At 39.0% G+C, this 15,758-nt stretch overlaps 1 protein-coding gene across 2 annotated transcripts in view; it reads left to right on the top strand.

Annotated features, from left to right (window-relative positions):
* LOC106483488 (ubiquitin-conjugating enzyme E2 E2) overlaps window positions 1-15,758 on the top strand; it is a 215,120-nt gene that overhangs the window by 183,704 nt on the left and 15,658 nt on the right. For both annotated transcript variants that reach the window (XM_067292473.1, XM_067292472.1), the window contains exon 5: window positions 5,998-6,145. In XM_067292473.1, the coding sequence (XP_067148574.1) occupies window positions 5,998-6,145 (148 nt within the window). The remainder of the gene's footprint in view (window positions 1-5,997; window positions 6,146-15,758) is intronic.

The following is a 15,758-nucleotide window of genomic DNA, read 5'->3' as shown; positions in this document are numbered from 1 at the left end:
TTGGACAATATTAAAGTTTAACTCATGTGAATGTTATTATAAGCCATTTAAGTTGTTATCACTTCTGACTAGCTATCCTTCAAATGGTCCATGTTGTTACAGAAACCCCAGTATGGTTTGCATATCAGATTTTTCTGTAGGTCAAATAAAAGTAGTTACAAGTTATCATTTGCTGCTAATGCAGATGAGATATATTTTCCTGTGATATAATAAACTATAGCTACACTTTACCTACTAAAATTAGGCGTGAGCAAGTTTTCTATGAACTGGCTGAAGTTCATTTCTTGGCATATGTTTAACCAGGTCAATTTAATGGTGAGCATCATATGGTCAGTCATTTATTATGCAGTTTATGTAATAATCCATTAAGTGTCTCAAAGATTGTTCTTGTGTGTGCTGCAATTCTGTGTTAGAAAACAGAGATGAAACTCCTGTCTTAGAAATGCAGATTCAGTGCTGGGTACAGTATAGATTAAATGACAGGCACTCTGTCAGAAATTTAAGGATGCTAATTAACATAAAGTCTATTGCATGACCTTTGTGTCACTCACAGCTATAGACATTTTTCATTCAGGTTGTTTTATAGTAGTTTTTCTTATATTACTAAAGAGTATAGGCCTGATCTTGTTTTTATTACTTTTCTATTCAAGCAGACAAATCTATTGCTCATAAAGTTTGAAAAACTGAGATGGGAACTACTTACTCCCTCCTGAGCTCCATGAACATCATTATAAAGGGCATCATATTTTTTAATATATATATAACCTTTTCTGTATGCAGTACAACTTCCTCCACTTCAGATAGTGCCACCACAGTTTTATTAAAACAGAACTCTTGGGTAATATTTGAGAAATGCGGAAGTTTCATCTAAGGAGAGAATGCAGGACTGCGCCCGTGTAAGAAAGGCGGGAGCTTGGAAGGAACTCTGCAAAGCTGCAGGAATGAAAGCCCTGGGATCTCAGTTCTGCTTCCAGCGTCGGCCCTGCAAAAGAGCTTGGTTTCTGTTTATTGCCCTGCTGACTGCGTGAATCTTTCATCCCTCTCTGCACAGTCGCCCAACTTGAGTGGGAGGAATGAAGACAAGGAGGTGGGGTTGGACCCAAGCAGGCTGAAGAATGCAATTCCTGAGACAGGCTGTAACCCTTTGTGTGCCAACGGGAGACCTGGAGAATCAGTTCTTCCTCCAGGTGCTGTTTTGAAGGGAATTATGACGGGTGTGCTCTGAGCTGAAATCTGGGGAGTCAGAAAGTGCAGGAGCCGTGTGTGTCCGTGGGACCAGCCCTTTGAGAGCTGTGGTGCCTTAATGAGCCTGAACCTCACAGTGGAGGTTAGGCAAGTCCCACACCGGACTGCTAATGCCACGATGGATTTAGACCTACCATTGAAATGTTAGGTTCAAAACAGAGATAGTGAGTGACTATAGGACTAAATCATGCTGCAAAACTGATGTTCAAAGTGACTCTCTCAGATCCAGGTGCCATTTATCTTGCCTACAGTCGCTTGCCCACAATCACTCAACTGAAATCCATCTTAATTTGCCCTTCCTGGGTTTTAAAAACAGTCTTTTCTCTGTCCTAAAGCTTATTCTGTGAACAGCCATTCATAGCTTTTCTCTCGAATCATTTTCTGTCTCCTTTTAAGTAAATAACCTCATTTTCTTCTCAGAGACTTTATAAAGTTTTCATATTTGTTTAATTCTATTTTACAGTACTCAGAAGGGTTGGCATTCAACAACTCTGAATAAACAGGTGAATTTGCTATTATTTATTTCCAAAAGTGATGGAATTTAAATTCCTTATAATTACCTTTCTAGAGCTTCTTTATAGTACATTTATAGTTTTCAGAAGATGGTCCTATTATTCCCTATTTCCTGTAATTCACATTTCTTTGACCTGCACTTGTATTCAACAAAAATGAGATACTCTCTTAAAACTGCAGAATCAAAGAGAGTAAAACCATAGTGGACACTTATCCTTGAAAAAAAGATAAATAACTCCTCTACCATTCATTTGTCTGAGGATAACTTCTACTGTACACCCACGCACCCCTTGAGCCTCCACATGGGATTGTTTAGGTGTTTTCATCAGGGGAAAAATGGAATTAGAGTGTCTCCCTTATAGGAATCATTTAAGTGGCATCAAAGATAAAAATATGACCATATTAAAGAAAGTGTAATTCCTCTGGAATGGAAGTATCACTTGATTTCTCTCTACATATGTAACAGAGAGGACCCTGCATAACTTTAAAATGTGTATATGGTAAACACAACATCACGTGCAGGGGGGTCTGTAGGAAAGGGAGGGGGCCACCTAGCTGCAGGCAGTTCAGAGGGAAGAGCCTCCGAGTCTCCCTTACTGCCTGACATTCTGCCTCCCCCGTCTCACACTTTCCAGAAAGTTGCATTTTAGCAATTCCCAGATTAGCTGCAATTTGGGGCAATACCTGGATGAGGAAAGCAATCTGTAATCCCAGTTGTATTGTGTCTTTTTATACTACTTTGGTGTAAGAAAACAGATTTGGGTTTGTCAGCATATCCTTGTTTGAGAATGCGTTTCTCCTTCCATGTTGCCTTCCCATGCCACCCTTTCCTTTCTCCAGCACGGAGGCATGGAAAAGTAGAAAGAAGTGCAGTCAGAATAGCCTAGTGATCCTATTTTTTCATAATAGCCCATACGTTCGTTACAAATTCAATGTGAAATTGAGCAGATTTGGGGTTGTGTAAGTGCCCCAGGGCCAGAAAGCAGAAGGTGAGGGAAGATAGCAGGTTTCCATATAGCTGCCTCTGCCATAAAGCAGGTATAGCGGCTAGGTACCTCGCTTCCTCGCACGCCAACTCCAGCGTTTCTGATGCTACGCTGGCCCCAAAGCCAGCCTGCCACACCACCTCGATGGGGAGGGGAGTAGCGGGCAGGCATTTCCCCATTTGCCCCGGGACATGGCAATCTCTTGAGCCACTTCTGGCTCTTCCGCTTGTGTTCGTCTCCTCAAGGTCCTCTCTTCTTCTGGCGATCCTGAGCCCTGAGAGCAGGGTGCATGCTGCTATCATCAGCCGGGAAGCTCTGTGGCATCTGCTGGCAAAACTACCTCCTACTGTCAGTCCCCAATCCCCAGTGTATTAAGGCTGTCATTAATACAACTTCTTCAGAAATTCTGGAAGCTGTAATTTTTTGTTGTTAAAATGCTTCTATGTATTTAGACAGGCATTTTTAAGTGCACTGGCATGTTTGGTGAGTGGGCGACATATTTGTAAATGATAAGCAGCAAACCTTATCTTGTGAGTGGGTGCCTTCCTCAGCGTCATGGGTTTAAGATGTATTCGTAGTAAAAAAAAAACTATATTTCAGATCTAAGTATTTTCTAAAAATAGCCTTCCAACTACAAAGAGACAAAATACTACCTACGTTTATCCACCAAACAGATAGTCTAAGATGACAAAGGAGTGTTGAACAGTTTATAAAAGATATGAACTACCTTCATTCATCCCAGTGGCTCTCTGAAGGCAGTCAAACTCCCATAGTCCCTACGTCAGTGCTTAAAAGGAACTAAGTCAAGGGAATATGTGACTATGTGTCTGTTCTCTAAGTTGACAGTAAAACAATTACAAGTTAAAATGCAGACTCAGACTGATGGTGTTCTCATAAGCAGGTTAGAAGCTTAGACTGACTGATACCTTAAACCAAGTTAGAGGGTATAGATTAATCCGTGCAGTGGACTCCGCATTGTTTCCTTTGCGTTCAGAGAGACGTTGTATTTTGGAGTACTCAGTGTTTTCAGATACCACTGGAAAAAGTCCTCAAATTTTTAATCAGTATAGGAAAGCACTCCTGTTCAGGAAAAATAATTAAACAAAAGCTTTATTCTAATTATGTAGTGAAAAGTAAGCATATAATACTTAAAATTAAACAAGTGCTAAAATGTTTGCCTGAGTCATGGGACATCTTGCTATAAAGTATTTCCTAATTCAGTTATGTCTCAAGTATTATTAGCGCCTGAAAGTTAATCTATCTGAGGACTTAATGAGTACTGACCTACAATTTACAGGGTGCTCCTCCATGCCAACTCCCTTTGTGGGCACTCTTTACATGCAATTTCTGTAAGACAGTTTGCTACTTCTGTGTATTTATAACCTTCTTCATTCACAATAACTTCCATTTGTAGGTAAATATTTAATTTTATCACTGAATACTACTTTCTTGCTCTTCAAAAAGGCATCCCTCACTGCAAATGCTGAAGATACTGGGAGTTCGAATGGGAAAAAGTAGATTTTTTGGCTATAGTGACTGGATGAATTGAGATTATCATGCCAGAAATATTTTAGATTCTTATAAAAGTATCAGAAGTAAAAGAACTTAGACCAGAAAAGAATAATTGAAACCACAATTGTAGAAGAAAAAAAGGAAAAAACCTACAAATATGTAGGGTGTGGAGCAGCAAAACATTCAATTAGCCTATTAATTGACAATACCTTTACACACAGATATATTTAAAAGCTGGCAAACCTGCTATTTTGGGGTCTTTGTTACATAACTCACTGATCATGACACTAGGGCTCCAGATGTGATTTCTCAGATCTGTGTGAGAAAGTACTTTTTAGAAAAAATATTTTTTATTGAATGTAGTGTTTTAATACCAGAAACCCTACCTAGAAAACTACCTTTTCTTTCCATTATTTTGTCAAAGCTGCTTGAAAGATTTAATTGAAAGGGGCAGAAGTGTTCAGTATGTTAAAGAATGTTTTTTTTATTGAAGTAAAACAGGCACTACATTATTTCACTTGTATCCTCTGTTTGGCTTACTGATAAATGGCCCAATCTCAATCTCTGAAATCACTGCGACTTTTGTTACTGAATAAATTCAGAATAGGATCATGCTTATCATCAGTTTCCATTACTATCCTGAAGTGGATTTATTGGTGTGGTCGGCTAAGGAGAGGTGCATAAGCACTCCTAGTTATTAGCACTATCCAATTCTGGACAAGAAGACGCTTGCTTAAGACCGGCAATGTGCTTGCCTGCTGCTGTCTCATGCCTAAGCAGCCTGTCTCTTGACAGGAAGTTATTGTTGCTGATGAGATAGACCACTGAAATTGTTCATCTTCATTGTAGATATTATGAACATGTCATGAAAAACATCTGTTTTGACTTGTCATTTGAATAGAACTGATGGAGAAATCAATCCATGGTGGAGACCCCCAAGATGTAGGGTTTTTATACTGTCCCTTCCTATCCAACTATTTATTCTGAACGACAACACCGACTTTCATAGCTGAAATTCTTTTAAAATAAAAGGCCTATATTTTTGACTTGAAGCAGAAGCACGCCATTCCAGACTAAAAGAAGTAAAATGGTCTCCTCCTCAGTTTTGTTATGTATAGGATCACCTGGGAGAGAATATGTGACGCCAAATGGATACAGAAATCCTAAAAATAAAACACAGAAAACATAAGGTGTTTCTAAGAAAGTCTACTGACTCAACTGTGACTTGAAATTTGGAAATAAAAACATCTTCTTTGAGCTGCCTTCCTCAGAGATATTTCATTTTATTTTTTCTAGTAGTCGCTAATGTGATGCCTGCCTGCAAATTTTTTTTCCAGCTCAATTTACTGGGTCAAATGCTGAACAGTGAAGACAGTATCTTCTTCTTCCTCCCTTAAGAGTCTAAAGCCATCAACACTGTCCATTTGAGTGGATGGAAGAGCTTTTTTTGGCCCCATACAAAAAGCATGAAGTTGGAGAAACTGAGGCAACAGGAAGCTTGGGAAACATGTCCCACTTTTATCTCATGCAAACTAGTTCTTCTGCTGGCCCCAAACTGAGGAGGCAGAGTTTATACTCTAATGAATATTCCTATCTTGCTCCATCTTTAACTGAAAGTAGCAGAATACTGTCATTTCAGCTAGGAAAGCAAAGTGTTCTTTCATGTAATTTTTTAATTGCCTAATAGTCATATAATTATTGGTTTCAACACCTTTGTACTTAGACACACTGTCTTTTCTAGGTAACGTTTCGGACAAGAATCTATCACTGTAATATTAACAGCCAAGGCGTCATCTGCCTGGACATTTTAAAAGACAACTGGAGTCCAGCATTAACCATTTCTAAAGTTCTCCTCTCCATCTGCTCCCTTCTCACAGACTGCAACCCGGGTAAGATGAACAACTTTCACATTTGCGTTCCTTCCTGCTTCATAGTCTGTCGGCTATTAGGACCTGGCTGGTGCACTGTTTTACTACTGTGTATGAAAAAAAAGACAAAAATGTAGGTTTTAAATTTCATTCAGTTAAATGGATGCATTGTATAGAAAGAAAGCACAATTTTAGGAATTCAAGTGCATTTTTAGTACCTGAGAATAAAAATCTGTTAATTTAAGAAGTTAAATCAGTAGGAAATACCTTGTAGTAGCCATTAATTTGGATATTACAAGGAGGATATTAGTATCAAGAAATATTAATGAGTTAATAAATATTGAAAAGGAAAAGTTTCATTTAAATATGCTGATAAAATGGTCTCTGGAAAGAATATTAATAGTACTGACAATGATAGATGTCTAACACAGACTCTACAAATAATGAAAATTAATTTAAATGAAGTTTATTCAATATCTTGGACAGCCAGTATGAGTATTCAAAGCAAGCTGTCATTCTTATTAACTAGCATAGCACTTAACCTCTTTCCTCAGCGCTTATAGATTTGTTTTCTGTTACTGACCGCTAGATTTGTAATTTCCTCTTTCTCTTACCCTATTTACCAATGAATTATTCTGAATGTAATCTTGGAAAATCTTAGTATACAGAAATCATGAAAGAATTATTAAAGAAAAGTTAGGTGATCTGCTTACAAGTCATGCTGCTGGTTTGGTTTGGTTATTCTACACCTTGCTTTTCTTTTTTTAAATTTGCTACGTGGTTTTTAAATCTTTAGCTTTCCTATTTTAAAAGTTTTCTCCCCAACCAGAGGGCTAAAAAATTGCTTTTCAAAGGGCAGAATGCGAGATTCTTGTGTAAATCAGTGGCTGAGTCAAAAGCTGTAATGGAGAACTAAAATATTGCAAAGCTAAAATAAGATGAAAGTGGACCAAAATGCAACTGACTGTTTTTTTTCATGTGGGTTTGTTACTGCATATAGCATTAAAAACCTCGCCGTTCCAACTAAGAGCTGGAACTGCGAAGGAGACCTAGCTTACCATTTCAGGCATGGTTATAGCAGGTGTGTTGGATGCTCTCTACTTACTGTGCTAAAAGATTGACTTTGTGTAGTGTCTACCCCCAAAAAGTACCTACATGAAGTCAGATTGGTGAAAAAAATCTAAAGAAAAGAAATGAATATTTGCTCTGGTATCTTATGAGAACTGGTAAAAAGCTCTAGAAATACTGCTCTAAAATTGGTAGTTTCCTAATAGCAGAAATGGCTGTTTCAAAAGTTAACAGGAAAGCTATGTTGGGAGTCAGAAATTGGAAATACATACCCGTTCATTTGTGTTCACCTGACTTTAAACAGATACGGCTTGAAATTTGGCCAGTCTCGAGTAGTGATTTGAAATTTAGAAGCTTACTACCTCTGCCTCCTCAATCTTCCCTAAGACTATTTTAAAGATCCTATTAAAAAACAATTTAAGCAGACCAAGTATATAAGAGGAACACTGAAAACAGTTACCCACAAAGTATTATCAAATGCAACAAGTAAACATACTAAAAATGGGAAGTTATTTTTCTCTTTAGTCTCTTCAAGGTAGTAACTGTAAGCATTGTCATGACTGCAACTAAAACCAAGAAGTTTTATGACATTTCATTTTCAATGTAAACATTCCCTTTAAATACGTAGCAGTTGTGGATGTTGTTACTGTTTCCTTTTAAAATCTTCCTATGAATTTTGGAGGTATGCATGCAATTTCTTATTTTGTATTGTGAGCTGTCCTCATCTGAGGGGTTGATGGCAGGTAGATGCGAACTACTGAGTCATTTTTGCCTTCCGTTTAGGTTGCTTGTTTTTCGCTAGATGCTTGCTTTTATTAACTCTGAATTTTAGTGATGTACAGTAGGAGGTTTGCATAAATTTTGGAGTTCTTACTTTTCAGTGTATTGCCTAATACCATAGAGCCTCTTCTTTTCTGATCTTGTTGCCCTGCTTGTCCCTTTTATTTTCGATGAAATTTTATCATTACCAAATTATTGGGTTAGATGTTCCTTGTCATCCGGATTGAACATGCTGCTTTAAATTGACCACTCTTTCTCACAGTGGGCAAAACGCTTATGAATATCGTGACGCATCTGGTGTATAGACACGCACACACCCATATAGGGACATATATACACACATAAAGACATACATATATGTATTTTACTCTCTATCAGCCAGTGGTAGCTTTCTAACCCCTCTGTCCTCTCCTCATCTAGCTAGTCTGCCTCTTTTTAAAGGCAGAAACCCAACAGGGGTCTCAATTTGATAAGCAACTTTGAGCTCTTTGTTCACCATTCAGCAGGCAGAAGCAGATCAGGTCAAACGGAAAGGCAACACTGAAGCCCCCACAAACATAAACACTTGGGATGGGGGAGTTTTCCACCCCTGGCCTCTTGGAAGGGAAAAAATCAAGTATTGGTTAGCCAGTAGTCTCACATTTATGCAAATCTTCATTAGAACAACAAATCGCGCTAAGAATGGCAGCTAATTAACCCGCAGTCATACGCGGTGATTAAAGGGAGCGGGAGCCCAGCTGCAGCTCCGCTGGCAAGCGCTGCTATTCTTCTCAAACAGGCTGCGCAAATGAAAAGAGGTATTTGCTCCTGCCACTTCTGCCATTCACCCACTAATCTACAAAAGCAGAGGAGAGGGGCTCCTTCCTCCCTGGTTGTGCATCACCGCTCTTTGTTCCCTATCACTCAAGGCGGGAGCAAGTTTGTCCCTTTCTAAACAACTAATGCAAGTCTTCGCTCGTAAGCTGTCTCACACCCTTCAGTCCTGATTATTATTAATTGTCTCTATTTTGATTGACAGTGTCAGACAGTAAACAGTGTTAATGAATGTCTGAATTTTGTAACAGCTGGCTGACTTTTTTAGTAGGGGGAAGGGGTGATGTAGTATTTGTGTATGAGTGAACATGTGTGAATTATCTGTGAATGTAAGAGAGCCAACTGGAATGGCATCAGAGAGATGTAGGAGATGATGGGCTATGCTAGCATTCAGGCTAGAGATTAGTATTTTTCTTTAAGGTGGTACTCTCGGGCATGCCATACACCTCTTTCCACAAAGCAGAGCCCCAATCTTGTAAATATTTTGGCATGTGCCAATAACCCCATGAAATCTGATAGCTATGTTCATCTGCATAAAACTGAGTATGTGAGCAAGTGTTGGTAAGCTATGCGTTCAAGTACTGAGAACCAATTTACTTTCCAATATTAGCTGTTAGGGCTTGCCTCCGTGGGTAGCTATTCCAGATCAAATCCATGCGTGGACACTCCCCTCTTTGAAAATGGATTAAGTCAAGTCAGGAAAAACTGTCTTACTCTGGAGTGAAAGTTGACTGTACATTAGATATTCAAGAGTAGCTCTGAGAGTGTAAATTCCCACACTACCTTAATCCAAAATAGCTTTGAAGTATAGATGGCCCCACAAGTTTTGTATTTTTACAGAGATTGAAATGGGAAAACAAAATAATTATTTTTATTTCTAGACAGCTGATGATGATGATCTGGGTTAAAACATTGACTGCTCTAGGTTGGTCATTCCCACCTCAGCCCCACCAAGGGTTCTCAGATCCTGGGAAAATCCTCATCTGCAAATGCTTTAGAGAAATTAATTGAAACACCAACAAGATTGCACTGGAGCTTCTTCTTCGCATATCCTCCTTTTTCACACATTCAAAGTTTGGACTTTGCTGGCCTGATTATCACTGGTGTCTTAATCAAATGTAGAATTACGTCTGCTTAATAACACATGGCGAAGCCTTGCTTAGGACATCAGAACAAAACCTGTTAAATCTCACTCACACCAGACTCTTCACTTTTTGTGCAACTGCCTCTAGTTGCCTACCATTTTTTCCACATACAAGTTCTAAAATCAGTAAGAATTTTACCCCGTAATCATACTATTGGCATTCTCTGCCAAGAAAACTGAGTCCACTGTGTAGGCCTTGCTCTTGCCCCTGTTGTCTGCATGACAGACTGTGTCCGTTTGGGGAGCTCCTGGGATTTCACTTGGGCACCCATGTGCAGCACCTTGCAAGTCAGGATTTGTACAGTGGTGCAGGACCTGGGATAAGAAGGGACATCCAGATACAGTAAGCAACCACAGCATTTTTTTTTCCACAAATGTGTCCAGTTACATTCAACATTTGTCTGGCAGCTGTAATAAAGGTAACTACAGAGGAGTTCTTTGAGAACCTCACTTTCTGTGCTGTTTAGAAACCTCTCCCTAATTTCTAGCCTAGACTGACTCATGGGAATTTTGTACACCTTTGTTTTTAAGAAAGTCTTATCCTATGGTTTAAATGGCCATTTTCTCTTCCTTTTATTCATTTCTGATACATTAATGAAGAATCATCCTGTTTCCTCTTGGTATTTTCTTTGCTGCACACTAACCAGGCTTATGTGTGTAAGCCCCTTTGTATGCTTTTGATCATCATTGTAGGATGCCCCTTTTCTACCCCTGCATCATGCTGAAGTCATCGTTCTTGAGCATGACTGATTTGTATGGAGTTAATCAGCGCGTGACGCACAGCTAGACGGACTAACCTGCTGATGGTCACCATCATCTGGGTTGAAATATTTACTGTTCCCAGTTGGATGTTCCTATCTCACTCTCAGCCCTGCCAAAGGTTATTTCTTTCTGAGCCCTGTCATTTTCACTGTTTGTCTGACTGCCTTCTAACCCAGTTCCATGAAATGGTCTAGGTTTAAAAGAAAAAAATAAAAGAAAGAAAACTTATGTAAGAAAGTGGCATTAACATCTGGGAAAAGGAATGAGCAAACAACTGACAGCAATAACCACTTAACCTGGGTCAGCACCAGCCAGGTGAGTTGGTATGACTCTGCTCTTAGATACTTCAGTGGTGCCTTATATAAGCGATGTAAAGCTGCTTATCTCTTATTATCTTTTAAACACACCAGAAAGTGTGAGCTAGTTTGTTCAGTATTATATTTAAATTTTGCTGTGAATGTAGTTTACAACTGAAGCATATATGTCCTCATCAGTAAATGTATTTACAAGAGTAAATGAGTTGGACAGATACCACTAAGTTACAGTGGTGTGGGTCCCATCAGAGTTGATAGGATTTACAGCTGCTCAGCACTTCTGAAAAGTAGACTGCTTATGTTAAGAAACTTTACAATGCATCTTATGGTGTTCAAATGTAACATACCTCAGTTAGAAATATATATGCTGTTTTTTACAAATACTACCATGAATCATGACTTTACTAGATAGTTTTGTACTTGTTAACCCACATTAAGTAACATGGCTGTACACTTTAATGACTTACATTTACCTAAATAAGGATGAACAAAGTCAAACAACATCCTAAGGTTATGGGGATCTTTATTTGTCTCACTAGGGGACACAGGGGACATGCCTTCATGCTTTCTTTATATGAGTCATCTTTATGTTTTGCTTTTTTCCATTTCATTGTTCTCATCACAGAGTAGGTGTTATTGACAGTTGTGGATAACATATTGTTGTTGCTTTTCAGTTACAACAACAGGTTATCCACATGGTTTGGCAGGATTTAGGTTTGCCTAAATATTTTCTGCTAAAAAGCATAAACACCCTTATCTGCACCTGCATGAGGGTGCTGGCATTTAGAAAAGTTTAGAGATGGGATGCAGCTATTACAACTTTTTTTTTTTTCCCTGGGATTATAAAATCCTTGTACTATCATCCTTTGCAGAAAAGGATTCAATAGTGTACCTTAATGCATATCTTTAATCCTCAATGGGATCTGAAACAGCACTTTGGAGAGTGACTTTTCAATATGAGCATAAAAGCCCTAAAAGCCTGCAGAGTATTTGCCCTGCTACAAGACTCCTGGAATTGTTGTTATGTGTTTATAGGACCTTTGCAAAACAGAAGTCGGTGGGGAGTTGCAAGTCAGACAACATGCAAGGGAAAGCGCTGAGTCAGCCTGCTTGCTCTGTTTCTCAGCCCTCCTCCCCTTTCAGCCAGCAGCGTGCGCTTTCCCGGTGATGCAGCCCCTCGGTGGTTTCCCTCCTCCCCGTGGCCGGAGGGAACTTGGCGTGGTGCCGCAATGCCACTGCACCATCCCACAGCAGGTTTGCTTTTAACAGCCTTCCCCAAAGCTCAGTGCTGGAATTTCTCCAGTCCCAGCCCATATCAGCATGCCTCGAGGGAGTCCCCAGGACACAAGGGAAAGCACAGCATGGATGGCTTTGGTGTTTGGAAAGTCCTGAATGCCTGTGCATTTTGAATTTGTGTTAGTGTTTGGGAAATTTAGAGCTTCTTCTAAATGCTTGTTCCTAGTAATTTCTTAATCATTCCCATCACTAAGGTATCGACAGTGGTAGATCTAGATAGGCCAGTTAAGGAAGCCACTTGCCCGGCTGCCAGAGGCGACTGCCACCTGCGCCACCCCTGGAACGGGTCTTGCGCACACCTCAGGCAAAGTGAAATAGATTAATTCGAGCCCTCTCTGGAAAACCCGCCCACGGTGAGTTTAAGCTGCCAGGTGTTGACTTGACGCCCACGGACATGTTCCATCCTGTCCACTCTGCTTTGGGGGAGATCGTCGCTGCTACAGGGGCATTAGCGTCCAAAATTGCCAGGGCCATTTGCAAAGCAAGCATGTGTCAACACTTTAAATTCCCCATAGCTCTGCTCTTTTAGTTGATTTGCTCCAACCATACCTGTATCTGAATATACTAATAGGTGTCCACTTTATCAGTAGGTCTATTTTCAGTATTGCTGAGAGATCTGAAAGTGCTAGCCTGTCCAAAAAAGTTTAAAAATAAATCTAAGGCAGCTTAATAAAGGAAAATGTAACATAGCTGTAAAAATAAAATCTGTTCCATGCTGGAACATTTTGCTTTGAGTAAGGATTTGGCTGACTTGTGGTCACAATTCTGCTGTTTGGCTGCAATGTTCCAGCTTTAAAATAGCTCTCCAGCCCTGAGTAATGAAGAACAGGTCCATGTCCCTTGCCACTGAGCAGGCTGGATGACTCTTTTTTCTCCCTCTGTTCTTCTATATATCTAGATCTAACAGGAAGTAATTATGATGTTTCTCCTCATCTGGTGCTTCTCCATAGCAGACGCTGCTTTCTGTCAGTGCCAGTGCATGTCAGATGCTCCTGCTGCAATTTTTTAGACTTCCCAATTATCATTCCTTCTTTTCCCCTCTCCCCCAGCTGTGAAGTGAATTTAGAAACTCTGGATGACAGCAAGTTCAAGGGATGAGCCACTTCTCATTTTCCTCATTCCTGTGTTTTTTTTCCTTAAAGCCATAATCTGCAGTTTGCTGCTATCAAAAAACTTTGCTTCAGAATCAAATCTGAATTTCTTTCCTTCCTATTTGGCAGTTTATTAGCTTCATTCAGTTTCTCAAAAAGGACTTTTAATCTGTCCTGTGCCCAAATATATTTTGTACTGTTTTATAATGAAATTATGTTTCTTTTTAAAACATACAGGAAACAGGGAAAACATAAATGCTTCTTCAGCAGTAATCCAGCATGTTTTGAGCAGATATGTCAAATGTAATAAATATGCTGGAAAATGACTGATACAGTTATATATTGGCAAAACAATATTTAATTTGTTCAATTTTATTAGGCTGATACTTTGTTTCTTCTCTAGCACCCATAGGCTACCACTTGCCCATCATAGTATAGTACTAGCAGACATGCAACAAAATAATCTCATTTTGCCATATATCCTTTTTGTAAGCCGCAGAGGGTCAGGTGAACAATGAAATTACTCTGTTGTCTGGGATTATTTATATTCTTTAGCTTGGAGCTATTTTTCCCTTTTCTTCAGAGTTTGTATACTATGTTCTGCCAGGAAAGGGGATGGTTTCTAGTCCGTTTCAGCACAATGGGAAATACTCTTTTTTGTATCTTGAGCAGGGAGAAATTCTGTGCCTTGTCACTCAAACATGGTGACAAATAAAGGCAGTAAGCAAAAGGTAAAACGGGAGTCGATTCATGCAGTAATGTTTTTGTTTTGTTCTAAATTACAACATAATCTTCTCTCTGTCCCTTTTAAAATCTCTCTCTCGGATATCTTCAAATGAGATTAGCTAGCTCCTGAGAAAAATCCCAGTAGCTTTTTTCTTAACAAATATAAAAAGTAGTGTGCTTTATCACTCTGCTATGTTGTTGCCACTGGACTAGAAGCAGCATGGATGGGTGCATGTGGCTGATTGTTTTACATAAAGGCCATAATAATAAGTTGTCCTAAAGGAGCGTGAAAGGAAAATGCAGCGCAAACCTGATCATTTTTGTTCTGCTCTCTGTGACTGCCGAATGACAACACCAAAGACAGGATTGCCTTGGGAAAAACCCATCTGCGCCAATTTCATTCACCTGAGCAAAGCTCTCGCCTCAATGGTGACAACATACTTTTTGCCAGAAAGTACCTATTTCTTTTTAAATGCTTTATATTCCCCTGCAAGTTCTCCAGAATCTGCTATATATTTATTGAATTAATATATACATATTTTGACTGAGTCTATCATATAGCCTAGAGTTCATATTTACAGATCCTTGATAGTCTGGACACACAGCTCCAATATACTAAAGGCACTTAGGCACCTAGAGATGCAGGCAGACAACCAGCAGAGTTTTCAGTGCTTCCCATGGGATTTAGGCATTTGAAAGTCCCGCTAGGAGTCTCTCTACACTGTCAGGCAACTACAAACTTTTTTTTATCTGGTCGTATATATTTGCAGAAGCATATACCTGTGTCTTCAGATATACACATATCACTTATCACACATATCTTCAGATATACACATATCACAGAGCTCAACTCTGTGGTTGGGATTTATAAATATGAAATTTAACGTGTAAATGCAAGTAATGCAGCATCACATTATGAAAATTATACATACATAAGTACTGGAAGAGAATTAATTTCCATAGCCATAAAGAGCTGATAAAAATGTTGTAAGTTTTTGTTCTTCCCAATTGACTAAGTCCCCTCAACATGAACCAATGATTGTGGGGATTATTATAACAGCAGGAAAAGCATTTGTGAACTGTCATCCCTTCGGTAGTTCTCAAGGAAATATGTCTTGGAATATCTCCTAATTATGTGTTCGGGGGAGGAGGCTAGGATCAAGATTACTATTTATGTTGGCTTAAATCTCTGCTCTTTTCAGTCACACATTGGCAACACCTTATGGGCAGAAGAGCGTTGTTTGTGAGCATTGGTGCATTTCATGTAAGGAGATGTATATTACTCAAAATTCATAAGCCAACATGAAAAAGATTAGTATAGCTATAAGAAATAAGATTATTTGGAAATATTTATTTTAAAACCACAGTAATATGGTTTCATAAGACTAATGTCTGTTGAAGTAATTTTTTCTCTGAAAAGTGTCTGGAGTTATTTACATAAGAATATTGGTGGGTGGTATATAATTTAAAAAGTAAATGGCACAGATGATTAGTTTATAAAAAATAAAATGTGCATGCTGGATTTTGTGATATGTAAGACTTAGTGTAGTCATTTGATATAGCTCCAGATGTCAGTCACACATGCACTTACCCTATCCCTTTTCTATCTGATATATTTTTAACATTACAAACAATAATCA

This window comes from Apteryx mantelli, chromosome 2 (genome assembly GCF_036417845.1).
Source record: "Apteryx mantelli isolate bAptMan1 chromosome 2, bAptMan1.hap1, whole genome shotgun sequence".
Classification (NCBI taxonomy): Eukaryota; Metazoa; Chordata; class Aves; order Apterygiformes; family Apterygidae; genus Apteryx; species Apteryx mantelli.
This window is presented reverse-complemented; position numbering and strand designations above follow the sequence as displayed.